Consider the following 27,676-nt stretch of genomic DNA (forward strand, 5'->3'; position numbering starts at 1 on the left):
AAGTACGTGGATCCTGATGGGACTTTTTGCCCAGATTGACAACTGGGGATTTGATTCCCTGTGCAGATTTTTTTAAAGGCTGTTTTCTCAGCAGCCACCCCCACAACCAATGATATTGATATTGCAATATGAGTAAAGATGGCTCAACATTACAAAAAGAGGGAAGGGTGGGAAATCTATATAGGGCTGCTGTATTCAGTGACAATCCTATGTAGATAATAACTTTTACATCGACTGCATAACTTTGGAGAAATGTTGTGTATGAAATAGTTTGTTTCAGTTCCTCATTTGTAAACTGTTTACAAATAACTATCATGACATGTTTCATAAGACATTTATGAAGAACACACCAAGCATTTGCTGGGTTAAAAAAGGCTCATTCCTTATATATGAATGTTAAATCTGAGCCCAGAGGCAATCGACTTGGTGTAGTGGTTAGGAAGTGCAGACTTCATATCTGGCGAGCCAGGTTTGATTCCACACTCCCCCACATGCAACCAGCTGGGTGACCTTGGGCTCATCACAGCACTGGTAAAGCTGTTCTCACCGAGCAGTAGAATCATAGAATCATAGAATCATAGAGTTGGAAGGGGCCATACAGGCCATCTGGTGCCCGTGGAAGTCAATGACGCCATAGACTACAATGAGAATGTCGGTGTTTTCCCCTTTCCCAGGGCCCATGGGTGGTGGTTTGAGCTACAACCTCCAAACATTCCGGGTAGCTCCAGAAGATTCTTCCCTAACTCCCCTCCAAATTTCAAAATGATTGGTCCAAGGGGTCCATGTCTAGGGGCACCTGAAGAGGATGCCTCCATCCCTCCATTATATCAAATGGAGATGACTTTGCCATTCCACAGGCATGAATCTACTTTTACTATTGTGCAGAAATGCTTTCAGAGGTGAGGAAAAGGCACTCTGTGTATGCTCAGGGCTATTTCTTCTAGTACTTTAGTGTTGAAAACAAATTCCTGGTGAGATCTTGGCACAAGTTAATTAGTTTTCAGAGGGATATCCAACAGCTCTAGCTTTGCCAGTTTAAGTCCCAGTTAATAAATTAAACCCTTAGTTAATCCATTGTTAAATTTCAGTTCAGCAGTGATGTATCCTCCAATAGATCTGTTGCCCTTCAAGGTGCCAAAATACTTGTTTTTAAAAGAATCTTTAAAAGAATTATAAAAGAATTTATAATCTCTCCTTAAAATTCATCCTAGCAAGGATTTTTTTTGCAATGAAAAAATAATGTTTTTAACAAATTATATTTAAAAAGGATATTTTTAGACAGTTCATATTAAAATATGTTTACATTTCTTTAACATTCAATATTGAAATGTCGTTTCCTAATGTACTTCTGCTGTGCTGCATAGGATGAAAAATGGGAGGGGGGAGCTTTGTCATACTTTGCTTGGCTTCACAAAATGCCTTGAGCCAGCCTGAGAGAAACCTTGCTGTTTATAGGGTTGCCAGGGATTTCCTGAGATTTTAGGGTTTTAATATGATACGAAAGGGAAGGGGGAGCTGCTTTCCCCCTCATCCCAGTGCAGCTCAGGTTGACACCCTAACCCTAAAGCAGGCTGCCCTTTGTTGCCAACCTAGGGAGAGAATTGTGTGGGCCATTCCGCATGAAGGAAATTCAGCGCAATCATCACCTGCTGCTGACACTTTAAATTCAGGGTTTCAGATGACGCCGTCATCCTCCCACCCCCTCCGAGTGCTGCTGTCACTACATCTGCCAATTTGTAGTGATAGCAGTGTAACCAGGAAAAATGAATTCACTTGGCACAAATCCCGACAGATGCCGCAAGCAAGTGTCCAAGTAAAGTGAGGAGGTGACAGCAGTATTTGTTACGCTAGGAAAATGTCCTGCCCTTGATCCTTCCTCCATAGCTTCTGGGGATGGGACTTGAGTGTTTTTTAAAAATGGGGAATGTTGCATAGCAACGCATACTCACTGGTCTCACTGGAATCTCGCCCAACATGACATTCTAAAATCATGTGATCCTGTGATCTCTACGTGACTGCGTGTTTGACATGTTATGTGCTGTTTTGAGCCCATATAAAACTCCACCAAAAGACAACCTTGATTTCCCTTAATATATAAAGGCGGAGAAGCAACAAAGAGGTGTTTGTTCACCAATCAAACGTCATTGTGGAAACCTCCTCATTTGCTGAGAAAATAAGATATAAGTAAATGCACTCCATGTGGGTTCATCCTCCTCATCCACAACTATTGTTTCAGGAGCGTCCTGGACAGAGTCTGCACTTACTTTGTTTATCCCATTATCAATCTTGTTGAATTCAGATCGATTTTAACTCGGGTCTTCCTCTCCTCCTTCACTGAAACAGAAAAGTGTTCTGCATGTGGTTAGGGTAGTTCAGAAGGGGGGGGGGATCCAAGCACAGCCTCTTTCTTTCTATTCTTGAACGGAGGGCGGGGATGAAACAAGGCAGAGGAGTGAGAAAAAAATCAAAGACCGACAGAAGTTGAGAGAAATTAGGGGCTTCTCCTTTAAGGCACAAGAGTAGCTTTGGCCAATCAGGGGTTCTCTACCATGGAGCAGAGCCCAGATTCAAAACAGCCTGATTTCTCAATCCAATTCTTAAAATATTGAGGGTTAAAATCACTCTAAGATATCGCACAATAAAGGTAGGGTCACTCCGGATCAATCCTGCTTGTTGTTTAGTCTGGAGATCGTGGAAATTCGGTTGATGTCATTTACTTGGATTTTAGTAAAGCTTTTGATGGTTCCCCATGATGTTCTGATGGATAAATTGAAGGACTTCAATCTAGATCTTCAGATAGTTAGGTGGATAGGGAATTGCCCACGAGGATGATCTGGGGCCAGACTTGGGAATGTTCAGCCTGGAGAAAATGAGGTTCAGAGGGGACATGATAGCCCTCTTTAAGTATTTAAAAAGTTGTCATTTGGAGGAGGGCAGGATGCTGTTCCCATTGGCTGCAGAGGAAAGGACACGCAGTAATGGGTTTAAACTACAAGTACAACGATATAGGCTAGATAATAGGAAAAATTTTTTCACAGTCAGAGTAGTTCAGCAGTGGAATAGGCTGCCTAAGGAGGTGGTGAGCTCCCCCTCATTGGCTGTCTTCAAGCAAAGGTTGGATACACACTTTTCTTGGATGTTTTAGGATGCTTTGGCCTGATCCTGCATTGAGCAGGGGGTTGGACTAGATGGCCTGTATGGCCCCTTCCAACTCTATGATTCTATGATTCTATTCTATGATTCTAGAAGGAAAATTTAAATTGCCCCAAATCAAAATGGAAATCACATTCTGTGTAAATGGCATGGACTGAATCAACCTGGGATTGGAATAAAAGCTCCGTGCAGTTTAGTGAATTGGAACCTCATGTCCCTTTTACCTCACAATAGTCTAGAGATGAATACCTGGAAAGTAGAATCATAGAATCATAGAGTTGGAAGGGGCCATACAGGCCATCTAGTCCAACCCCCTGCTCAACGCAGGATTAGCCCTAAGCATCCTAAAGCATCCAAGAAAAGTGTGTATCCAACCTTTGCTTGAAGACTGCCAGTGAAGGTACAGGCTAAAGTACAGGCTACCCCCCTTGTTTTTTGTTTGTGAACGGCTGTAAAGTACAGGTTACCCCCTCTCTTGCACTGACAGGTCCCCTCTGGCTGCTGGAATAGAATTATTATTATTATTTAATTTTTAGACCGCCCTTCTCCAAATAGGTCTCAGGGCGGCTTACAACATAAACAGTTAAAACAGAATAAAATCCCCATAAAAACCCCAATTAACATCAACAACGTCACATATAACATATAAGCGGTGGTGGTCACAATTCTGATTGTATTTACCTGACTTCCCCCCAAGTTCAGCCTGGTGGGGAGAATAATATTCAGAAGAGGGTGGCGCCAATGCAATAGATCTAACAATGATCTCAATGTTAGAGATCTCAATATTGGAGGGGGTCCCCTGATGGGAGAGCTGCCCTGGCCTCAACCATATGCCTGGTGGAAGAGCTCCGTCTTGCAGAGATGGGGGGTGGTATTGCCAGATCCAGGCTAGGTAACTGCCAGGGATGGGCGGAGACCTCAGTTGGAATCAACTCTCCAAGGCATAAATTTTCCCCAGGGGAAACGATCCCTTTAGTCTGGAGATAAATTGTAATTCCAGGGGAAGCAGGAGACTAATTCCACCTGGAGGCTGCCATCCTTATTTCCTTCACATTGTGTGGATATGAGAGAGATAAGGTATTGGGAGAAAAAAGCAAAAGTGGATTTTTAAAAGATTACCTGTGCAACTGTGAATGAATGAATATTTCTTGCGATGATTAATTCTATTTAAAAAAAATTAGGGGGGTTGCCGCTGGGCTCTGTGCACACCAACGATTCTGATAGGTTGTCAGAAGTTATTGGCATGCTCGAGCTGGAGGCGGCACTGCAAGTTTGTAGCGTACTCATTGCTCCTTGTCTGTAAACTGGAAGCAGGTGAGGAATGCTGGAAAAGGAACAATATTGCTACAAAAATGGAGATAACCATTAGGTGTGAAATGACGGTAAGACGCTACAAAAAATAGCGCTGGACCAAACAGTGCCGATCATGGTTTTCTCCCAATGGTGCGGAATGGCCCTGTGTGTTGCTTGACAGAAGCTTCCCCTGTTCAAGTTTAAGTAGCCTGTCACTGTTGAAGAAGCCACTTTAGACTTAGAGCTTCCTTGTTCATAAGAGGAACTGTATTCACCTTTTGTAACCATTGGTTTAGCAGCAAGGTCAAATTCCAGAATGATTACAAAGAATCAGAAGTGAAAGGAATTCCTGAGCAACAACTTTTTGTTTCACTTCCTGGAGAGAACTGCTTTGCTTTCACCGAAGTATACAAAGTATTAGATCTGCACCCTACAACAGCCAACATGGACCCTGCATCTAACTTTTTCTTTCAAGAAAATGGGCTGTAACTCACTGATTAGGTAAGACATGTAATTTATTGTATGTGAGTACAAGTTTCTGCCTGATTCTCTTTCCATTGTGGATATTGCTTAAGCTTAAATTCCAGCTTGTTATTCATGCCGAAATGTCCTTGGAAGGATATAAGACAGTGCTCAGTCAAAGATCATGTGCTTGGAGTGTATTGTGAGTAAATGCACATAGTATACAAATGCATGTTACAAAGTTTCATATTTTAAACATGTAAGATTTGAAGAAAACAATGCTGAGCAGAATAGTAGTGGGGATGAGAGGGGTATTTAACCTTTAGTTTTCAGGTGGTTTCTCCACATGCAGTGGGAAAATTCAGTCACAGATCTCCCAATGTCTTAACCTCCCCTGTGTGCCAGGGAGGCTCAGAGCCAAGCCAGGCGATGCAAGCCCTGAGCAAGGCATAGCTGCCTCCTGTTACTCCACTCCCCCCCCCATCTGTTCCTCGGTGGCGGCTTCCCCTTCTGGGTGTGGGGCCATTCCTGCCAGGGCAAGGGGCCATGGAGTTGGAAGCTGACCTTTCTGTCCTCCTTCACGCCACTGCTGCTGATGACAGACACTAGGCACCTGGGCATGGGTGATGGGCTCTGGGCATGGTGTGACTCCCTTCGTGTCCATCGCCCTTCCCCAGCCTGCATGCTGCCTGGCAACTCAGGGGCCCTGCCTTGGACCGGCCAGAGGGTGGGGGTGAGCGTCCTCTTCTGAAGGAGACATTGGGGGGGGCGTGATTCAGCTGGGAGGGGCAGGAGGGACCAGAGGAAGCCTTGCCTTACAAGCCAGCTCCAGCTACTTCCCATGCTGCCCTGCAGTGTGGCCAAATCTTGTCAGCCTGGCTTCTGCGTGGGAGCACAGATATGTGGTGGATGAGTACAGTGGGCCAAACGCTCCCCTGTGCAGGAGCATAAAGAGGTGGGGTGACCTGGCCCAACACAAATGCCTGGCCCAACGGCCTCCATGTGGGAAACCTCCATCAGGTCAAGAGCAAAGCATTTCTCCTTTCTGTCTTTTTGCCAATGTAACTCAGGCTCTTCTCAACATGCTTTTTTTATTTCTTTCAAAAAAAAAAACACACCAGGAAAAAAACAAGAAGGGGAAAATAACCCTCAAAATCGAGCAATTAAACTTTTTAAAAGGTAAAGAATAACATGCTTAACACTCGAAAGCTCACACCCTGAATAAATCTTTGTTGGTCTTAAAGGTGCCACTGGACTCTGATCTTGTTTTGTTGTGCTGCTTCCGACCAACACGGCTACCCACTGGAATCTATACTTAACTTTATTGTCGAGAAACCTGTACTTTGCCCTAGACAAGGGAATTGTATGTTTTCTCCCTGAAGTTTGCGTAACAACTTTTCTGTGAATTCAGCTGAGCAGGAAACTCTTATAAATGCTGCATTTGTATTTTCAGACTAGCAAATTGTACTTATGTTGCAAGTAAAAATATATATATTACAATACTATTTTTGCGTTCTATGAAAATTTTTGTTGCTCCATATAGACCAATGTTTTTACTAAAGACCCCCCCCCCACAGTCAATGGTGTCCCATTTTACTAATGTTAAAATCTGGTCACTTCGTTCTAGATAGCATTTAGAAATGTTGGTTAAGAGCTGGGTAGACCCAGCTTAAAATTTCCACGCAGACACCTGAATTACTCTGTCTCAGCCTCACCTGCCACACATGATTGATGAAAAAAAATGTAGCTCCTGGAAGGAAGGATCTAACATAGAAGACCACATCAACATGACTGGCTCAGAGTATTTTGCTGCCTCAAATGGTAAATACAAGTGTATTTTCTCTTGCCTGGACACATTGTTGCTATCTGAACCTTAATTAGACCTATCTGAACCTTCAATGTTACTGGATTAGTGGTCACTTTCTAAAAACCTTTAGTTTTAAAGCGTACTTCTGGGGCCATCACTTTAACTATTCTGTGTGTCTTTATTTGAAAAATAAGCATAGGCACATAGCCTTGTAATATGATAGTAAGGACACAGTTCTCCCCACCCCCTTCCCAGCCTTGCTCTTTCCCTGCACAACTAATTCCACTCTTTAAGAATATTGTTTTATCTGGCCTTGAATTCCAGCATTGATAACCAGTTTGTTGACACACTAATGGCAAAACAGACTTTATCTTTTGAAGGTGTGGTGGTTGAATCTCAACTACTAAATGAAACAAATGTGAAATCTACAAGAATACATCCCTCCCCCCCATTGCGTTTTTTCCTTTACATTTCCCCTTTGCCCAGCAATTTCCCTCCTCCTTCTCATCCCTCCCCTTCTGTTAATCTTCCCTACCTATCTTTCTCCCCCTCCCCCCTCTGACAATCACCCCCTCTCTCCCCCTCCATTTCTGTCAATATATCCCATGATTTAAGCTAAACCTTCTAATTTATTTTTAAAGACACATCTAGGGTGTCCTCTAATTTTGCAAAAAAAAAAAAAACACCTGCAGATAAGGATCACACTTTAGAAAAAATGCATTGGTAAGAGATGTTCAAACATAATTTGCTTTTGCCCGCCCCACATCTCCACCCTGGAGGTCATTCTTCATTTATTTTATTTATTTATTTATTTATTATTTGAACTTATTGCCCGCCACTCTCATGACTGGCTCGTGGCAGCATTAAAATCCCGTTAAAACCATACTGGACATGTCTCCATATACAACAGACTCCTAAAACATTTAAAAGACCATGGCCGACAACACTCCACTAACCCCTCAAAAAGCAAAACTAATACAGGAGCGGGAGTGAGAGGAGGGAGCACAGATCACCTTGCAGTCACTATGCTCTTAATACTGGGGGGGGGCATCAGATCTTCCTTGCCACGCTGGCCTCTACCATAACCCTGGTGGAAGAGCTCTGTTTTGCAGGCCCTGCAGAACATTGAAAGCTCCCACAGGGCCCGCAGCTCCTCCGGGAGCACATCCCACCAGGTAGGGGCCAGGACCAAAAAGGCCCTGGCCATGGTTGACGCCAGATGTGCCACTCTGTGGCCAGGAATGACCTTCCAAATGCTAGCCAGGGCCAGTCTTGCTTAGCTTCCAAGATATGATGGGATAACTCTGGCCTGGGCTATCCGGACTATTATTTTTAGTTTTTGGCTCAGTTTTTAAAAAATCAAGCTGCATCTGATGCCACTTTTGATTCTGATGTCATTTACCATCTTCCTCCATCTACAATAGGATCCACCATGGAGTCACTCCACTTATCCCCTGGCATATATGAAAGTGGATTCTTTATGCTTATTCTGAGAAATGTGCATCTGTTGCACAGTGTTCCGTGGGCAGACACAGCATCTCTGTCAGGTTTTCTGCCCCTCCCCAGCTGAGCCTCTGCCACCAAAGCTGTTATGCTCAGTTTCAGGCAGGCATGGCCAATTAAAACGGTGAGGGAGATCCTGAAAGGTTTTCATGTTGGGCTGTGATTTGAGTAGACAGTTTCCCCACCTTCATGAATAAGCCTTTGTTTTTCTTTAACACTTGTCTTTAAGTCTGAACTTGTCTTTAAGTCTGGCTCTCAGCATTAGTGTTTCTTAGTAAAGATGAGCCTTTCAGGCATTCAGGCATTCAGCCATTCTGGTGTATGTGCTCAGAAACGCTCCCGGGACTGCTCCCACCTTTCCCTCTCATCTTGTCCTTTTTTTTAAAGGTTAGGGGACATGGTACAATTGGATTCCTTTAAAAAAAAAGAATCAAATGAGAACATGGTCACTTGACCAATGTGTGTTTATTGACTTCTGGTTCCTGGCAAAGCTGGTCTTTGGTGCAGAAGTCAGTGTTTTGGTGATTTCACTTGAGAATTTGAATTAATGGCATTTGCAGATAATGCAAAGTAAATTGTGAGTGCAGATAGTCCCTAGGTCGGGTACCAAATGAGTTATCCCAATCTTAACTGTATTTTTTGCTCAGTTACTTCTGCATCTTGACTCTAAGTAGCCCTTCCTGGCTACTAACCACTTCACCAACTCTCTATCTATATGTAATGGTTGAAGAAGTTTTGTTTCACTGCATCTGAAGAACTGTGCATGCACACAAAAGCTTGAATAAAACTTTCTTGGCCTTAGAGGTGTCACTGGACTTACATTTTGTTCTGCCGGTTCAGACCCACATGGCTACCCACATGAATATTAAATCAAGAATGGGATTTTTGAGACTGGTCAATAATTATTGAGATCTCCTGGGTGAGGGGTATGCTTCTTTAGAAGTGAATATATCACAACCTGCTTCTTGGTGACAAATATAAATAGCCTGTTTGGCTGTTCTATGCAAGTTGGGGTGTTTCACTTAAATGCACCAGTGTTGGCTATAAGGTGATTGGCAGTTTGTTTTCAGTTGTATAATCCCAGAACAAACATTGTGTGCAACTTCCCTAAAAGCTCAAGAAATGGATGAGGGTTAGTTTGTGTTTGGCTGTGTTTTGCTTTCATCTTCATGTCTACGGCTGCCAACATTCCTCTTCCTGATCAAGATCTTTCATTCCGTCACTCTCTTCAACTCCTAAATCCTACATTGACAGAAAAATCCTAACCAGGTTTACTCATTAAGTTCAAGGGTTCAGGATTGCATCATAGGATTGCCAAGGAGGAACTGGTGGGGGGATGGGGGAATTTAAAGGGAACAGGAGGGAGGCCCAACTGATGTGAAGCAATGCACCTGCATTACTGCACACATGACCCAGAAGTGATATCATGTTTAAAGTGACCAGATTTTAAGATTGGTAAAGAGAGACACCATTGACCAGGGGGTTGCCAACCTCCAGGCACAGCCTGGAATTATCTCAGGCCTGCACAGCTTGGAGACACCAGGGGGCTGCCAACCTCCAGGCATAGCCTGGAGTTCTGGAATCACCACTCAAGCCTTCAGAGCTTGGAGACACCGGGGAGGGGGGGTCCCCCATTATCACTACAAGATTGGTAAAGGGGGGGTTTCAATATGGAACAAAACTTTTTTGCATAGAACACAAAAATAGTATTGTAATTTTTATTTAATTTCAACAAATTAACTACAATTAACAAATATTAAACATTAAACAAAACTTATTTTTAGTATTATTTTATTCTTTGGCATAGATTCAGATTCAGGGGCTTTTTGCACGCCTTCAAAATAGCAAAATGGTTGCCAATTGAAAACGCTACTGATTTGCTGTTATGCACAACGTCGTCGACAATCTGCCACACACCTGAAACCAATCTGCAAAAAGCGCTTCCTTGTAGCGCTTTCAGGGAAATCCCCAAAAGTGGATTCACCCTCCGGAAAGCGATACACTCCTGCAACCAATCTGCAACACTAGTGAAAAAGACCTGTTCGTTAACATTGTTGCGGTTTCTACAAAGTCCCTCCCCCTGGCTCTCTTCTCTGATCTTCCGGCGAAACGATCGCCATTTTTTTTTTCTCCGAGCGAGCGGGGATAAACGCACCAGCGAGCCTCTTTCAGTTTAGAGGCTTCCCCGGCTTCAGTCCCTCCCCTTCAGTCACTAAGCACAAAGAACAGAGAAGCCCGTTTGCTGATGTATTTTCACTTTATTTTTTACACATTAATTCAGCCGAAAATCGGGCCCGTGAGAGGGGGGGGGATTTTTTTTTTTTCACTCGGAGGGAGCGTGGCAACGATCAAACGACAGCTCAAACACACCAGGCAGCTAGATGGGTCTCTCCGTTGCAACGAATTAACACAGATTCGTTGCAATGGGTCTGTTTTTTTTTTTTAAACCTTTCTTAAAGGGAAAGGGGCTGTTTGGGAGCATGCTAATGGCTGCCCATTGGCTGCTTGACGGCCAGGGGCGGGACGAGCTGGGCAATAGCGCTTCCTTTCTAGCGATTTTTGCCGAGACCGGAAGCCTGTGGGAAACGCTACAAAACGCAACTGGATTCCACTACAAAGGCAGGTATGCATAATGACGAATTCCACTATTTTAAATGGCGATTTTTCATTCAGTGACCAATTTGCTACAAAGATCCCGGTGCGTAAAGCCCCTCAGAGTACCTTTATTGGCATTGTTGTTAGTTATTCTTTGGCATATTTCTCACTTGAGTGAATTTTTTTAGGAGACTGCTGTTGTTGCTTTAAATGTTATGAAATTTGTCACAGGAATTTGTTAAACTATATTTCACAACTAAAATGGTTTTCAAAGTCTCAACACTTAATTGTATTTTTTCTGATGTCCACACTTTATTTACAGTAGAAAAAACACGTCCAGTCACAGCATTAGTTCCTACAATTTTCAGTGCATTTTTGTATGGAACATGGTTTGTTTCAAAATGATGGAATATTTCTAACCATTTGTTCTCTATTGTGGTTTTTGTTCTCTATTGTGATAAGGAAAAGATGTAACTTTTTCCTTATCAGCATATTTCCTTATCAGCATATTTTTTTTTTTTACTAATGATACCTCATTAAAAAGATCATTTTTTGAAATATTGCTATCTGGGAAACTTTGAGTAATATGATCAAATTATTTTTCCACATCATTCCAATTAAGTTCTTGTTTTAATGTAACCCAATGAAGATGCTCAATATCATTGTAATGTACTGTCCACTCTTCTAAATAATCTTTGCAGTTACCATAGAACTTTTTAACGTGACTCATGAAATCTACACAATCTAGTGCACCTTCTTCTTCTAAGTCGGTGGTCCCCAACCACAGGGCTGCGGCTCCCTCTCCCCGCCCCCCCCTCCGCAGTAAGAAACTTCCCAGGCCGCAAGCAAATCGGCCACAAAAGCGGCCGGTTAGCTTGCGGCCTGGCAAACTTCTTTTTGTGGGAGGGGGGAAAGGGAAGCAGGGCCGTGCATGCGCACGATCGCCCTCCCCACCGCCACCAGTTCACAGACTTTAAAAGGTTACAGACCACTGTTCTAAGTGGCTTACACTATGACGTATAGTTAACGGAAGAAAAGCATTTTCTAACCGCTCTTGAATTTTAAATTTTAAATTATTAACTTCATGTGCCATCTCGATTACTGAAATTTTGTCACCTTCAATGAGTTTTATAGCATTTTGAAAAACAGCTGCTTGATTGTGTACAAACTCAAGCCAAATTTTTGAAGATTCCTGTTCAAAAAACTCTTCTAAAATGTTAGAACACTTATCCTGTGATAGAAAGTAGGATCTCAAAGGATCGTATATTTTCAGAATTCTTTCGACAGCTGGCAAAAGAGCTAACCAGCGTGTTTTACTGTATCCAAGTATTTTCTGATATTCAACTTCCTCACTCTCACAAAATTCTTTAAATGTTTCAACACACACTCAGTGTATATGTAGAAATAAGAATATATTTTAATAACAATGTTTCCACATCTACGGGCAACAAATCAGCATCTGTTTGAATAGCATTATATATTACTAGTAAGCAAGCCCGCTGCAGGGGAATGCAGCGGGCGCTAGGTGCTTACTTGAGTTGGCGGCGGCAGGCTGGTCGGCGGCGGCGATCTTCTGGCGGCGGCGATCTTCCCCAAAAATATTTTTTCCCCAAAAAATATCCATAATGGAACTGAAAATTATTTCAGAAGTTTCACCAGGCAAAGAAACAAAATCTAACATTCTAATTTGTATTCCAGTTTCTGAATCTAAAAATCTAATAATGGATGGAAATAACTATATTCTTATGATTAGATGTGTCAGAATATATGGATAGAAAATTAATTTTTTTCAAGATTGCTTTTTAATTCTGATAATGCATATGGGGCAAGCGCATTGCACACAATTGCCGCGGATTTTGTTCTAGCGCAGGGAAATTTTTTGTTGAATAACTTTTTGACAGTCTGTGATGTACAGTCCATGGATCTGAAGGAATGATTATGATTAATAGCATGAAAAGACATAAGTCCCTCTGCTAATGCTAATTTCTTTTGTTCATCTCCATAACTGGTTTTCTGAAAAAAGTCCTCCATTTTGGAGGAAGATGCAACACTATCTAAATATCTTTCATGTCTCTGTGTCTCCAGGTGCTTTGAAATATCATTCCTCCTGCTGTGCAAAATGGAAAATTCCCCATTACATTTCTCACATCTTAGCATATAATCAGTTCTGGTGCAGATCCACATGCATGCGTAAAACAATCAAGGCCGCATGGAGGCGGCCATTGCCATGGCTCTGATGCCTCCGTTGGCCTCTGCTGGCCATCACTGCCATCAGCTCCACCCACTGCCCACTGCCACCACTGCCTGCTGCTGCTCACTGCCGTGGGTTGCGGCAGCATCCAGTAACCTGAAGACCCCGGGGAAGGAGCCAAGCGACCCCAGTCTAGTGGTTTGCTCATCTCTGCAAATTTAAACTCTTGCAATCAGAAAATCTTATAAGGTTGCAATAAGTCAGTTGTGACTTGACAGCACTTTCCACCATCACTCTCAGCAATATCATTGTAGCCAAACAACTCCTTTCAAACTATAAACTTACACAAGGGTTATTCTGTTGTGGTATATACTCAGGGAGATATGTCACACATACACACTTTGGCAACTTAAAACACTTAATATTGAAGCATCATCTATGGCTACAAGGGCATAGCATCATGAGGAAGAGTAAAATAGAGTTCCCCCTCCTACATTTTTATATCCATAAGATTTAAATACCTCTATGACCATCAGAAATCTGGCAGAAGCAAGTAGAAGAGGTAACAGTATTGTCTCTGATATCGGAGAGCACTTCCTCTCTTGGCAGGAAAAGCTTGATAATTTCACAAATTGTTCAATAACCAACTCCTTCCTAACTATTTCAACTTGTGCAGAGGAAAAAAAGCCAATCAATAAATACTTGACTGACCTATGTCATGGTGTCTCATCTCCCACCTTAGTTTCTAGATGTTTACAGTTTGGTGTAGTGGTTAGGAGTGCGGACTTCTAATCTGGCATGCACTCCCCCACATGCAACCAGCTGGGTGACCTTGGGCTAGCCATGGCACTGATAAAACTGCTCTGACTGGGTAGTGATAGCAGCGCTCTCTCAGCCTCACCCACCTTACAGGGTGTCTGTTGTGGGGAGAGGATAAGGAAGGTGACTGTAAGCCGCCTTGAGCCTCCTTCGGGTAGGGAAAAGCAGCATATAAGAACCAATTCTTCTTCTTCTCCTTCTCCTTCTCCTTCTTCTTCTTCTCCTCCTTCTCCTTCTTCTACAAGGCAGTAGCTGCAGATCTATGTATTGTGGTGGCTGTTGAGGTTCCATATTAATGCAATTCAAACCTCAGTTTAAAACTAGTATTTCATCTCATGAATTTCTGCTCTTGGTTCTGAGGATGATTTTGACAAAATAGGCAATACAGTCATCCTCTCTCAGTGAGTCATAATGTGGGTGTTGGAATGAGGAAAGAATGAAATGGTACAAGGGACTTCAGATGACAAATGGACATTTTTAAAGAGCGGTTGTCATTGGTGTGCTGGTTATAGTTGGGGTTGTTAATTCTATTGTTTGAAAATGTTGTCACAGCTGTGGATTAGGGAGCACAAGGAGGAGCTCATTTGGCAGGGAGCCAGCATGTTCACTGGACTCCCTGAGGTGTTGGGGGGTCTCATTAAGGGACCGGCTGGTAAGAGCACGTCTGATCCTGGTGGGTGGCCAGGGGCTCGAAGCCAAACAACCAAGGGAGCCAAATGAGATGGGTGTCTATTGGCTCCTGGTAAGGTTGCTTCTCACATTGGCCCATTATGCACGGCCACCGAAACGGCGATTTCGGGTCACATGGAAAACGCGGAGGGGGAAGACGCGACGCACACCGGTTATGCATGGGGTGGGGCGCGACGGCGGCAAAACCCAGAGTAACCAATTATGCACGGGGCGATCCGGGCGCCGCTTCTGGTTGCGCCCCGCTCACCCGGAAGCTGCGCTTTCTTCCGCGTTTCACTGACGCGGCTTTTTCGGCGGCATGCACCGAAGCTGCGGCCGGTTGCAGCCGGCTCCGTGCGTTATCAGTGATTTTAGTCGCCGCCATTCCACCCCGAATGTGCGCTAAAACCCCCGTGCATAATGGGTCATGGAGAGCCCCAGAGGAATCTTCATGGCTGGGAAAAGGTGGTCGCAGGTCACCTCTGGGCTCTGTTTGCATCCGGATGGCTGTGGGGTGCAGGCCTCCTCCCAGGTGCCCCAAATTGGGCCAACTCTCTGTTATGGGTTGGATGGAATAAAAAGTTGTGGCCACATTAATGCCATTCCAGAGAGTTGCATCTTTTTTGGCACTAGTGCCAACCTGCAAATCAATGGTCGGTGTCACAACTGGAATATCAGAGAGATATTCTGACTCAAAGGTAGACCCTCTACATCCAAAAAGATTCCATGAGGTTCAGTTAGAGACCTCACACACAGCCAGGAATTTGGGAGTGATACTGGATACCTGATCTTGACCAGAAGCAGGACCTTTTTGGCCCTGGCCCCCACCTAGTGGAATGATGTGAGTTCTGCAGAGTCTGCAAGATGGAGTTCATCCGCCATATAGTTGGTTGAGGCCAGGATGTAGAAGACCTGGTCCCTCCTCCGGTGTCCTTGATGCCTGCCTTGTTTTACAATTTTCTGGGCACATATGGTAGCAATTGCTGGCTTGGTAAGGGGAATTTGGGTGGGGTGGTTGGGGAGGGGGATTTTAAGTTTATATTCTGTTGTTTTTATTATATTATATATTTGTTGCAAACTGCCGTGGGCTAGCCATTCTAGGAGTGGTGGCATAGAAATTCAACCAACCAACCAATAAATTAATTAATTCCTGGTATTTGGAATTAAAAAACAATCCACACGGTAAGTGATGTGAAAGACCTCTTCCTGAGAACCACTGCCAGTTAAAATAGGCAATGCTGACTTTCATAGAGCAATAGTTTGACTCTGTAAGACAGCTTCGTGTTTACATGTATCATCACAAAATTAGAATGAACACTGAGGGGAAAAAAGTCTAAAATTAATATTCTTCACCTGCAGTCCAAAGTAGTATATTTTCCTCTGCCACCTCAGAATTTTACCACTTATTGTGCTATGTATGTTGATGAGTTGTTGAACTGTACATGTTTGGGATGAACAGGAACATTTATGAGTGGAATAGCTGACTGGCACCAATGAAACTTCAATGCCACCATCAGATTTTTTGTTTTTACAGCCTTGACCTCTGATGGGTGGGTACTCTTCAAATGAAGATGAAAAACTCACTTGCAATGGCCTACGGCTTTGTGCAAGAAAGTTTTACCTATGGAAGAAAAGGATCCTTTTTCTCATACAAGGAGCAGAGTGCATATTTTCCATTATGAACAGCTAGTGTCACATCTTTGTTCTCTGACTGCTGACCCCCTGGATAAGGAAATCTTATAACTGAATCCTTTTTAAAGAACTCACTGCAAACAGTATGGTGTGAAGAACTTCCTGGGGTGGGCTGTGTTCAGAATCTATTCTAGATGACTCAAGAGAATAAATTAATTTTCTTTTAAATTTCCTAACAGGTGAACAATGTGACTTGCTCAGTTTTGTGACCTGGATTTCCAAAACATCTTTCATCAAGGAACTTGGAATGTGCTGTGAGAATTCTTCAACATTTCCTTGATGGAGACTCTGCAGCTCTTTCCTTTGTGCTTCCTACTACTGCCTATTCCTAGTGTTCTGACACGTGAGTCATCCAGTATCACTCATATGTATAATGTGCAAGGTGGCATTTTCCTTGCTCTTGTTTTGGCTTTCATTGCACAAGGAGAGAAGAGAATCCCAGTTTCTCATATTAACATAATTTACTGAGGGCTGGATTTAACAGTCCTTTGCTCTTGGTTTTGCTAAAGGGGGAAAGATGATTTCCACTGAGGAAATGGCAATTAACCCGCTGAAATTATTTTTTCCCCACCATTAAAATCTATGGGGAATGGTGTCACCCTCTTTGGGAGCCCCTAGGATGGGACCCCTGAGTCCCCTGCAAGTTTCAGGAAGATTGCACTAGGGGGTCCCATCCTAGGGGCTCCCAAAGACCATTCCCCATAGAAATCTATGGGGAATCAAGCTCAAACTAAAGAATTCCGAATCCGAATCTCCGTTATATCCAATGGAGCGGATAGGGGTACCCTCTTTGGGAGCACCTAGGATTGGACCTCTTGAAACTTGCAGGAGAGTCAGGGAAGACCCTCCCTGAGCTCCCCCCCCCCCAGCCCCTGGGAAAGGCGGGGGAAGGATTTCCAATGCAAGTCAATGGTGCCATTGACTTGCATTGGCTCTGAACAGCAGGCCAGGAAGGAACTCGCTCTCCTAGGTCTGGCATGCAGATGCCACCCTCCAGGCAGGAGATGATGGGATTAGATGGGAAATGCTGCAAGATCAGTTCCCCCATTCCCATCACCTCCCCTGGGGGAAAGGGACACTGCATGCCAGAGCTGCAGCGGAAACCTGTGGCTGGCAGCCTAAGCAGTGCTTGGTGTCAGCCTCCAGGTGAGAACTGGAGAACCACTGAGGTCCACTCAGTGCCGACCTTGGTTCCCCTGGACAGAAGAGGGGGGCCCTACACTCGTCTTTGGGGGAATATCCCTGCACCACTAGGAACACTAATGGTGCAGGGTTGCCAACCTCCAGGGGAGACCTGGAGATCCCCCCAAAAAACCCTCAAAAGTTGGGAAACTTCACGGTGCTGACACACAAACCCCAGGAGAGCCTCAGAAACCAAATAGAGGAGCTCAGGATAATCTGGGTGCTCCATCCATGCTATAGACTCATCACTGTCGCTCCCATCCAGCCTCCCCCCCTAACAAATACAGAACAATTGAGAGGAAGACTTGCTTTTCACAACCCAAAGGTGTCTCAAAGCAGCTTTCACCTTTCCCTTCCTCCACTCAGGCCACCGCCTTCAACCATTGCAACTGCTCTACTCAGGCCACATCCTGAGAGAGCCCTGACAGAGCTGTTCTGGGAGAACAACCCTGGCAGGAAAAAGATATATTCCCCCCCCCCCCCGCATTGTCCACACACAGTGCAGTGAACACTAGTGGGGGAATCAAACAAGCTACCTGCCACAAGCCACTGCCTTCAATCACCACAACTTCAACTGCTTTACTCAGGCTACATCCTGAGAGAGCCCTGACAGAGCTGCTTTGGGAGAACAGCCCAGGCAAGGGAAAAAACCAAAACAATCAAATGACCCCCCCCCCCAAACAACCAGCAACAATACAAATTAACAAGCCAAAAACTTTAAAACCAAAAACAGTAAATGTAAAACAGCAAACAGAATAATTTCCCACCCCCCCAGGCCCCCACCCACAGAAACCCAAAGGCACCCAACAAAACTTTGAAAAAGTAGAGGGAGGGAGAAGGAGAAGAAGGAGACAAAAAGAGAAAAAGAGAATAGAAGATAGGGGAAAAAACCCTAAATTAAACTCTTAGATGTCTTCTCCAGCAATGATTCCTCAGGTTTGGAGGATATCATTAAAATAATGGTTCTATAAAATATATAAAAATAAATAAACTTTATTTTTATATCCTGCCCTTCCTTTGACGCACAGTGCAGGTGCATACATCACCATAGAGCTATTTGCCAGGGGGGCTTCATCTCTTTCCCTCCTGCCTTTCAAAACCCTGAGTGGCACTCCAAAAGTTCTGGAAGATAAATTTGTGTTACTGCAGGAATTTCAGGAATGTTTGGGTCATTTTGGATATCTTCAAGCAGACTCAAAACAGCTAATTTAATTTGAGATTGGGTATTACAGAATGTATATCCCTGGTATATTTCTTCTGTTTTCTTTCAGAGTTTCAAGATTTCAAGTGCGATGAAAACATCACAGCAGAAATTGGGGAAGATATTAATATTACCTGCATTAACAATGAAAAGATTATTGATGTGTCCATCAGTTACAATAAGACCCACTGGGAAATCAGCACTTTCAAAAATATAACTACTGCTGACCATGGAAGAATTGCATTGGCGATTAATATTAACAATGCCACCTTGCATATCAACAGTGTACAGAGTTCTGACCAGAGAATGTATCATGTTTTCCTTTTGTCTACCAATGGTCACGCAGAGAAAAAAGTATCCTTATGGGTTGTTGGTAAGTTTGAGCTAACAAACAGCAGATGCTATGCTGGCTCAAGGTTGAATGGTGTATGAATTGAACTCAATGACTCAAGCTGTTACCACTTTACAATCCCCTCTTAATGAAGAATCAAGGAAATATGACAAGGTTATTGCAAATCGTACCAGCTTGTAGATTCTAATTAAGGGGAATGCATGAAGAGGTATGAATGAATGGGAAGAGTGTTGGAATGCTAGGTCCTAGAGCCAGCATGGTGTAGTGGTTAAGAGTGGTGGTTTCTAATCTGGAAAGCTGGGCTTGATTCTCTGCTCCTCCACATGCAGTCAGCTGGGTGACCTTGGGCTAGTCATAGTCCTGTTAGACCTGGTCTCACAGAGCAGTTCTGTCGGAGCCCTCTCAATCCCACCCACCTCACAGGGTGTCTGTTGTGGGGAGAGGAAGGGAAGGCGATTGTAAGCCACTTGGAGAATCTTTCAGGTAGTGAAAAGCAGTGTATAAAAACCAACTCTTCTTCTGTTCTGTCTGGTTTGCTGGATCAGATTCAGACTGAGTTTGTTCTTCCTACCCAGCATCTGGTAGAGAGTGTTTCACTAGCTCTGAGGAGTTGGTAATATTTGAATACAGGTGAGGCTGAAATGAAAAACAAATTATTAAGTTACATTGTTAATGAATAGTTGTCAATTGTTATTAGTGGAGGAGCTTGGAGCTTACCATGTAGCACATTCTTCCAATCCTTGGCATCTCCAGTTTAAAAATTCCTGGGTAGGAAAAGGCCTGTCGGAAATTTTGAGAGCCACTGCCACTTTGGGTCAGGAATACTGAGTGATTTGACTTGAAACCTGAAAGTTTCATAAACTGAGGTAAAAAGGTAAAGGTATCCCCTGTACAAGCACCGAGTCATGTCTGACCCTTGGGGTGACGCCCTCTAGCGTTTTCATGGCAGACTCAATACGGGGTGGTTTGCCAGTCCCTTCCCCAATCATTACTGTTTACCCCACAGCAAGCTGGGTACTCATTTTACCAACCTTGGATGGAAGGCTGAGTCAACCTTGAGCTGGCTGCTGGGATTGAACTCCCAGCCTCATGGGCAGAGCTTTCAGACAGCATGTCTGCTGCCTTACCACTCTGCGCCACAAGAGGCTCTAAACTGAGGTAATGAATAGCATATGGATATGAGGCTTGTGCCATTTGGATATGATCACAGCCAGTACAATCCAGGTAGAACATTTGCTTGAGATGTTTTCTTCTCCTACAGATCCTGTTCCCTCAACATCTGAAAAAGTGGTAACTGAAATACCTATACTTGAAAAACTCAAATCAGAAGAGACCAATCATATTACTGTCATTCTGGTAGCCATATTTGCATTGTTGGTCTTTGGTTTTGCTATGGCCTATTGTGGAAAGAAGAAAGGTATATTTAATAGCCTCTTCAGGGCTGTTTCTTGCTTATATTGTCCTGTTGAAATGGTGTCTGAATCACCTTCTCCATGCTTATCTAGTTCATGCCATTTTAATGCTTGTTCTCAGACACAATGGGCAGTGGAATCAGCACCCTTTTGCTTAAAATGCCTGTTTTCTCTGTTTGGCAAAACAGTATCCCTTCTACAAAGCTTTTACAGGTTGAACTGTGTACAGGCATTCCTGAGCACAATTTAAATAAATGCCCAGTAAAATATACTCTTCTTTGAGAGGAGTAGAAATTGATGCTGGAGTCATTTCCAGTTATTTTAGAGTCCAAAATGACTGCTAAAATATGAAGGCATGATTCATAGAGTATAAAGCTCATCATGGACTCCACTCCAATTTGGTGTAGTCCTAGGGGTATTATTCACTTGCCAAGCTTCACCGACGTCAGATTTCTGACCCTGTTAAATTGCCCCTTTGAAAAACGCTCCTGTTTATGCATGTGTGCTGATACTGCAGGGATTTTTTTGCATATCATAGTAGAACGTAGTAAACACTTATTCATTTGAAATAATTAGGCTGACAAATTTTCACATGGGAGGGGAACTTCCTCCATTGTACTGGGAACTCATTGATCAGCAGCAATGTAACCTGACTGCCAATCTGCCACATGCTGCTGGCAGAGCCTCATGGGAATTTATAGTCCATGGGTTTTCCATTCAGCCATTGGTGCATGATAATACAGGGGAGAAGAGAAAAAACAGTTACGTTTATGCATGCAAAAAAAGGCATCCTTGGAAGTGTCTTAAAGGAAAAGTCGTAGCAAAGCAAATTTACAATACTGCAAGGAAACAAGTTGGAAAAAGCCGTGTTTGCTGCTATGAGGAGTGAGTAACATGCAGAATCGAAAATATGGCAGTGGGGCCTGGGTGGCTAAAATAGTGCCACATGCAGAAACCAGAAAAACAATGTTTTTTTTGCAGAGTATTTGTGAGGATTTCTCCAGTGCATAATACTCCCTAGAAAGTGTAATGTAGTGGTTAAACACTGCCAGATTAGGACCTGAGAGACCCTGGTTCAAATCCTAACTCTGGAAGCTCAGCATCTTTACACCACTCCAGCAGAGTGGTATAAATAAAAGGCTAAGGGCTAAGTGGGAGGAGAGGGGGCGGGTGCTGTCTGTGATAAAAACTCGGAGGACGAATTAGGAGCCACAAAGCGGTTCCTGATTCGCTCCTCTGAGTGGCACTCCATGGCCAAGTAGCGCGGCTCCCCATTGGCTACTTGGCCCATCCTAGGGACAGCGCACCGCCAACTTGCCAGTCCTCCCAGGCAGCTGTCCTCGCTGCTGCACCCTCCAGACGGTGAGTCCTCTTCGGTGGGAAAAGAGCAGGGATGCCGTGTTGAAGACGTGGTTGCCCTGCTCTTTTCCCGACTCCCACTGCTGGAGCTCACCTGGGGATGGGGTAGCTGCTGGGGAGGAGGGTTGCCCCACACCACTGCACCCAGGGAAAGCAGCAGGGCCGCCGCGTCAAAGACACAGCGCCCCTGCTGCCTTCCCTCCACCCAGCGACAGCCCTTGCCCGGGGAGGGAACTGCCCGCTACCCCCGCCATGCCTCCCTACCTTTTTCCTGGCCACCCACCCCACCACGTCGCACCCATGGCCACAGCCTGCCACAGGCCGCCCGCTTCCCACCCCAACCCTGCTTGTTCATTAGGCCACCTGCACACTCTTCTCCTCACCCCTACTTACCCTTCTGGGCTTTGCCCGATTTGCCACTCATTGACTCTGCTTGCGCCCAGCGCTGCGGTCGCCGACACAATGCGGGACTAAACCACGCATGCGTGGAGTTCTGCGCATGCCTAGTTCCGCTCGCCGTTGCGCCGCCCCCCAGCCCTAGCTACAGTGGTTAACCACGCATGTGCGTAGTTCCTCGCATGCCTGGTTACGCTCACTGTCATGCCACCGCCCGTGCTGCCCCCCAGCCCTCGCCACAGCGCTGCCCGAGAGCGGCCAGGATGGCCACCAAGCCACACAAATTGCCCCCCCGTAACTATGTGCAGGGAGAAGGCCCTGCTCTGCCCATTTTAATAAATGGGCTTTACTTCTAGTCTAACATAAAACTCACAGGGTTGTGAGGATTAAGTGAGAGAGGGGAAAAATATAAGTCTCCTTGTGCCTCCAGTAGGAAGAAAGGCAGGTTTATAATGGAAGCAAATAAAAATTAAACAAAAAAACCATGAAGCCCTTCCCTAGTGGAATCTCCCCCAGGGAAATATGTAAACCCACTAATGGGACCCTTTGGTCTCCTGACCAGCTAAATATGGATGTACAAAGGTCATTGGTAGCTAGTCAGTGAGTTTTGATATAGCAAAATTGGCACTGTCCATAGATTCAAAACCAGGATATTGGATGTGTCCATCAGAAGCCAGCCAAGTATCAATAGTTTAAAAACCTCTCTTCAGAGAGCTATCTGGGTTGTTGAATATGCAGGAGTTTGATCTCAACAAAATGGTTATACTGGAAATTGAGAGCTCCATCACTCATGTTGCCAGGCAGAAGCCTTAACCTGACAAGACAAAATGTAGTGAGAACTCTTCCTGGATGTTGTTGTCATCATCAGCCATTCAGTCATGTTTGATTGTGGGTGATCCCATGCCACAGCTGTTGCCACAATTCTGATCCTGCACCCCCTCCCTTCCTGAATAGGACTGGCTTAAGGCATGTCTTGAGCTATAAGACATGCATCCCTCCATGTAGCCCAGACATCTGCTTGGGCCCATTATCTTCAGTTCTTTTGGAGTCTCAAGGGAAACCATAGGAGGTCTGGAAGCAGACAGGTCCACTTTGGGCATTCCTGATTTATTTTCTCTACTTGATGATCACTAATAGGAGTCTACTATTGTGGATTGGGCATGGGATATCCATCTGGAGATCCTGAGAGTCTTGAAAGCTTATGCATAGGGGGGACCCCGTTGAGTTCCTTTCACTCTGAGGAAGAGTCTTCCATTGTCAAGACTGGGCCAGGGCATGTTATGTAACAATAGCAGTTTTGCTGAAAGGTTAAGCTGAAAGAACTTTTGTTATCATTGAAAACTGCCGCTTCACAAAGACTGACCTTTTTGTACAGCCAGATTCTCAAAATTTGTAGTATGCAGAGAAGGTGAGGTCCAAATCATCCCAAAGATCCTGCTCTACTATATGCCAATATGTATATTTTAAAGAAGATTTAAGAGTGGTAGAGCTACATGGGTGAGGAGGGTAGCATGGTAAAATAAGAGAGGTCTGCTCTTGCAGAGAGGGTATCTATAAATTCAAAGAAATAAAAAAAAATGTAGAAGTACATAACAAACACTGCTTTTCCTTCTGGTTTGCCTCAAAACCACAAATTCCAGCTCTTCCCTCTGTGATTACTATGGGCTTCAGAAATAATTTTTGTTGTTTCAATTGGTACAATATAAAAAAATACAATATATAATTTACTTTTAGGTGTCATTAAGTTACCTTGGGGGGAAAAACGAGATGCTTATCACCAAGCAGGATATCCAGAGGATTCTTTTTGACTGAAGGTAATATATGTTCTCAAGTCTAGTGGCTACTAGTGAAACCAATGGAAAAAATAAAGTTCTATATTGTTCTGGCCTCCCCATTTTTGGGAGGTTTAATACAGCCAAATTGTGGCTCAGTGGAAGAACCTCTGCTTGGCAAGCAAAAGGTCCCAGGTTCAATCCCAGGCATCCCAGCTAAAAGAGAACCAGGCAGTAGATAATGTGAAAGACCTTGGTCTGAGACCCTGGAGAGCTCCTGCCATTCTGAATGGACAGTATGACTGTGATGGACCAAAGGTCTGATTCAGTATAAGGTAGCTTCTTATATGTTCCAAGCCAGCCTTTCTCAATTTTTCTACCATTGAGAACCCCCCTGAAACATTCTTCAGGCTTCAAGAAACCCCAGAATTTTCATAATCATACAGAATATAGTTGGGAAACACAGCTGTGTACAAATTCACTCAGGGCCCCTTCCCTTCCCACCCCCTCCAGGCCCATCGCTGACCATTTTGGGAAAGGGCTGGGTGGTCATCATAACAACATATGGTCATATCACCAAATCAATTATTAATACACTGTTTTCAAAACTATAAAAATTAACTCCCACCTATTCAGGAAACCCTTCCAGACCAGTCAAGAAACCCCAGGATTTCACGAAAACCTGGTTGAAAAAGCCTGGTCCAAGCCATTGAAACAATAGTTCTATGTGTTTTAAAGAAAAGCATACCATTCTTCCTGTCGATTTTATACTTTTTTTTTTTGCAGGGATAAGAGTTCAGTAGAAAAACAAAGACAAGATTTCCAAATGCAATACTTGGATTAAGATACTTCAATGGAAACCATTATACAGTACAGAATAACCGTTTTAAATGGCTTCTGAGCCACTGAATAACTGCCTGCTCTGTGAATTCATATTTGCTACATTAATGAACAAGGAAGAAAGTAGCTTGCTAACTTGATTATATCTCTTCTTTCATATTTGGCTCAATGAACCAAGTGCCATTTTTTGAACTGTGGATACATTCTAAAAAGGTGCCAACAGCCTGGTGTGGTCTATGTGTCTAAAGACTCAGATTTAAATTCCACCTTGACTATTAACTTTATGGACTATTAACTTTGGGGAAACGCCCTGAATAAATCTTTGTTGGTCTTATTGGGGAAATCAGTCACCTGAACATCTGAAAAGTGAAACCTATACACCTAAGGCCATTTTGGAATTCTTTCTATGGAGGTGACTTTGGGAGATACATCTTCAAACAAAATCTCCTAGACTCAATAACATTAAGAACTTTTGGGGAAGGTTTTTTTCCCCCAGAGTTAGCACCAATTTAATTCCCCCAGAGTTAGCACCAATTTAAAATAGAAAAGTAGTGTAGCTGTAAAGCAGCATATTCAAAAATGATTTTGTTTATGGAGAAATCACTGTCAGATGAGCCAACTCCAAGCAACCATGAATCAATTATGGCCAGCTCTCATTGGCTAAGACTGCAGTTCAAAATTAACTTCCCTGGAAGTAACCTCCATCGTTCGTTTACTTCGTAATAAATGTACACAGGCTTTGGCTAGATTTATTATCGGTTTCTGTAGATGTGGTCTGATATTCGATGGCAAGTATTTGTAAAGAAACCACATTACTAGTGAAGAATTAATATATGATGCTCCCAGAAGGGAATAGAAAAGGGGGTTGTTAGCACTAGCCCTATGCTATGTATCTATCTTTCTCTTTTCCTCCTTTTCTCTTCATTTACTTTTAAGAATCCAAAAAAATATGCATCCTAAGATCTTGCATTCCTGAGTTTTCCTAATAGTTGTCCTCTTTTCCCATGTTGTTCCAATATGTTTAACATTATTTTTGGCTTGCAGTGCAATTCAAGTGCAACATTTTCAGATGTGAACTGGCCAGAGACAATATGACAGAATTTGCAGGTATAATGTTTGATATGGTTGGTGAGAGCATAAAACCACCGTATCTCCCACCCCCAACCGGTCCTTCCATCATTACTTTCAAGCACCTGTGCTCTTTGCTATCTGGTGAAACAGCCTGGGTGGAAGAAAGCCTTATCAGTTTTACCTCTTTTAAAGATCAAAGTATCATTGTTCTCATCAGCATTTATATGTACAGTGTTCATATTGGTTTACAAAAATAAAAATAAAAGCGGAACCAAAAGCAGCAAAGAAGAACATTACAAGAAGGATGGGAGTGATTATTATTTCACAAGAGGCTGGATGAAGGGACACCATCAAACAAGGTGGGTTTTGTACAAACTGTGGCATACTGACATCAATTGTCTAGTACTTGCCATGGCTTTCTAACATGTCAAATTAGTAGTACATTTGAGCTCTTCCCAGCCAGCTACCCCAGATCACCTTGTAGTGAAGAAATCTACACAGTGTCTACTGTGCTCCTCCTACCACGGATACCCAATGTTGCTGTAGCTCTTCATTTAGTAATGGGATGGGTAATTGGTCCAATGGGAAAATGACTCAGGTTGGTGCTTCCAGGTATAGTCTAAACTGAGTGGGCCTCCCACATACTCAGCAACCTTTATGTCCCAGACAAGGTGCTTCCTTTGGGGGGGGGGAGGGGGCTGCTATTAAATCATAAACAATTCGCATATATATATTTCTGTGCTCCTGATAGGAAGAGTAGGATAAAAATATGACAGGTATATGTTGTCAGAACAAAACATGTGAAAGGAAGAACCTTGTTCCTGATCAGGGTATCACCAGAGACATTTTCTGAAGAACTTTCCCATGCATGAGGAGGCCAATAAATAACACTCTTTTTACAGAAGGAATGTTTTAAAACTTGTGATATTTGTACAGCTTCATATGTAGTCATATTACATTTTTGATTTTAATTATATATCATGATGTTGTTGAAATTTTTCTGTATCAGGTGCTGAAGGTTTTTTAAAGGTGCGAAATAAATAAATAAATAAATAAATGTGCTAATGATATAAACCTTCCAGAATTTGTCTGCCTGTTTGTGCAATTGTCCTTCTCCTCACTCCTTTCTTCTTCATTCCTTCCTTCCTGCCCACCTATTGATACCTGTTAATACTTTTAATCTAATGTAGCCTTAATTTAGGGTGTTTAATGTTTTTTTATAATTGTCTGTCTTGAACCCTTTCTTTTTGTCTCTGTCACTTATGTGTTAAACTCTTGACTGAGGAATCTGAAGCCCAGGAACACTTCTCATGCACCTACCCATCATTATGAGACTAATAACGAAGCTGCCTTATTCTGAGTCATTTGATCCATTTTGCTGTCTGCTCTGACTGGCAGCAACTCTCCAAAGTCTCCTGCAGAGAGCACCTGAAAGCTTAGCATACTTTTCCTGTACCTGTTGTCTGAGATTTTCTAAACTGGAGATGCCAGGAACTGAATCTGGAATATTCTGATTATACACTGCACCACTGAGTCATAGTCCCTCTACAAAGGTACAACACCCACCTCTCCCACAGTAGCAGGAAATTTCTGGGAAAGAGAAACCAAGTCCTTCAGCTTGATTAGCTGTGGCCTTACTCAGTGGAGGCTGGTGCATGTGTGTGTGTGTGTAACATGGTGATAATACCAATACTTTACAGGATGAAGGACTGAGATCCTAAATCTCAAGGGTTTTTTTTTTTGACAGCCCTGGATGTGGGGGTTTCATGTATGGTTCATAAGTTCAGTGTAAACTGCCCTGTGCCTCCGGGGAGGGTGGTATATAAAGTTAATAAATAAATTAATCTTAATATGTTTTGAAAATTTGTTAAGCATTTATTGGGTGATATGGCCATATATAGTCATGT

At 43.4% G+C, this 27,676-nt stretch overlaps 1 protein-coding gene across 1 annotated transcript; it reads left to right on the forward strand.

Moving 5' to 3' along the window:
- Window positions 1–4,770: 4,770 nt before the first annotated feature.
- Window positions 4,771–26,827, forward strand: LOC143832763 (uncharacterized). The gene is made up of 6 exons (XM_077327631.1): window positions 4,771–4,947; window positions 16,364–16,527; window positions 18,638–18,940; window positions 20,181–20,336; window positions 23,821–23,900; window positions 24,645–26,827. The coding sequence occupies exons 2-5, from the start codon at window positions 16,464–16,466 to the stop codon at window positions 23,892–23,894; spliced, it is 597 nt and encodes a 198-aa protein (XP_077183746.1). The 5' UTR covers window positions 4,771–4,947; window positions 16,364–16,463; the 3' UTR covers window positions 23,895–23,900; window positions 24,645–26,827.
- Window positions 26,828–27,676: the final 849 nt, after the last annotated feature.

This window comes from Paroedura picta, chromosome 3, assembly GCF_049243985.1.
Source record: "Paroedura picta isolate Pp20150507F chromosome 3, Ppicta_v3.0, whole genome shotgun sequence".
NCBI lineage: Eukaryota > Metazoa > Chordata > Lepidosauria > Squamata > Gekkonidae > Paroedura > Paroedura picta.

Coding starts and splice junctions, on each gene's coding strand:
- LOC143832763 (XM_077327631.1), top strand. CDS start 16,464: ATGGAGACTCTGCAGCTCTTTCCTTTGTGCTTCCTACTACTGCCTATT. Junction 16,528..18,637: donor TATTCCTAGTGTTCTGACAC/GTGAGTCATCCA, acceptor GTTTTCTTTCAG/AGTTTCAAGATTTCAAGTGC. Junction 20,337..23,820: donor CTATTGTGGAAAGAAGAAAG/GTATATTTAATA, acceptor ATTTACTTTTAG/GTGTCATTAAGTTACCTTGG.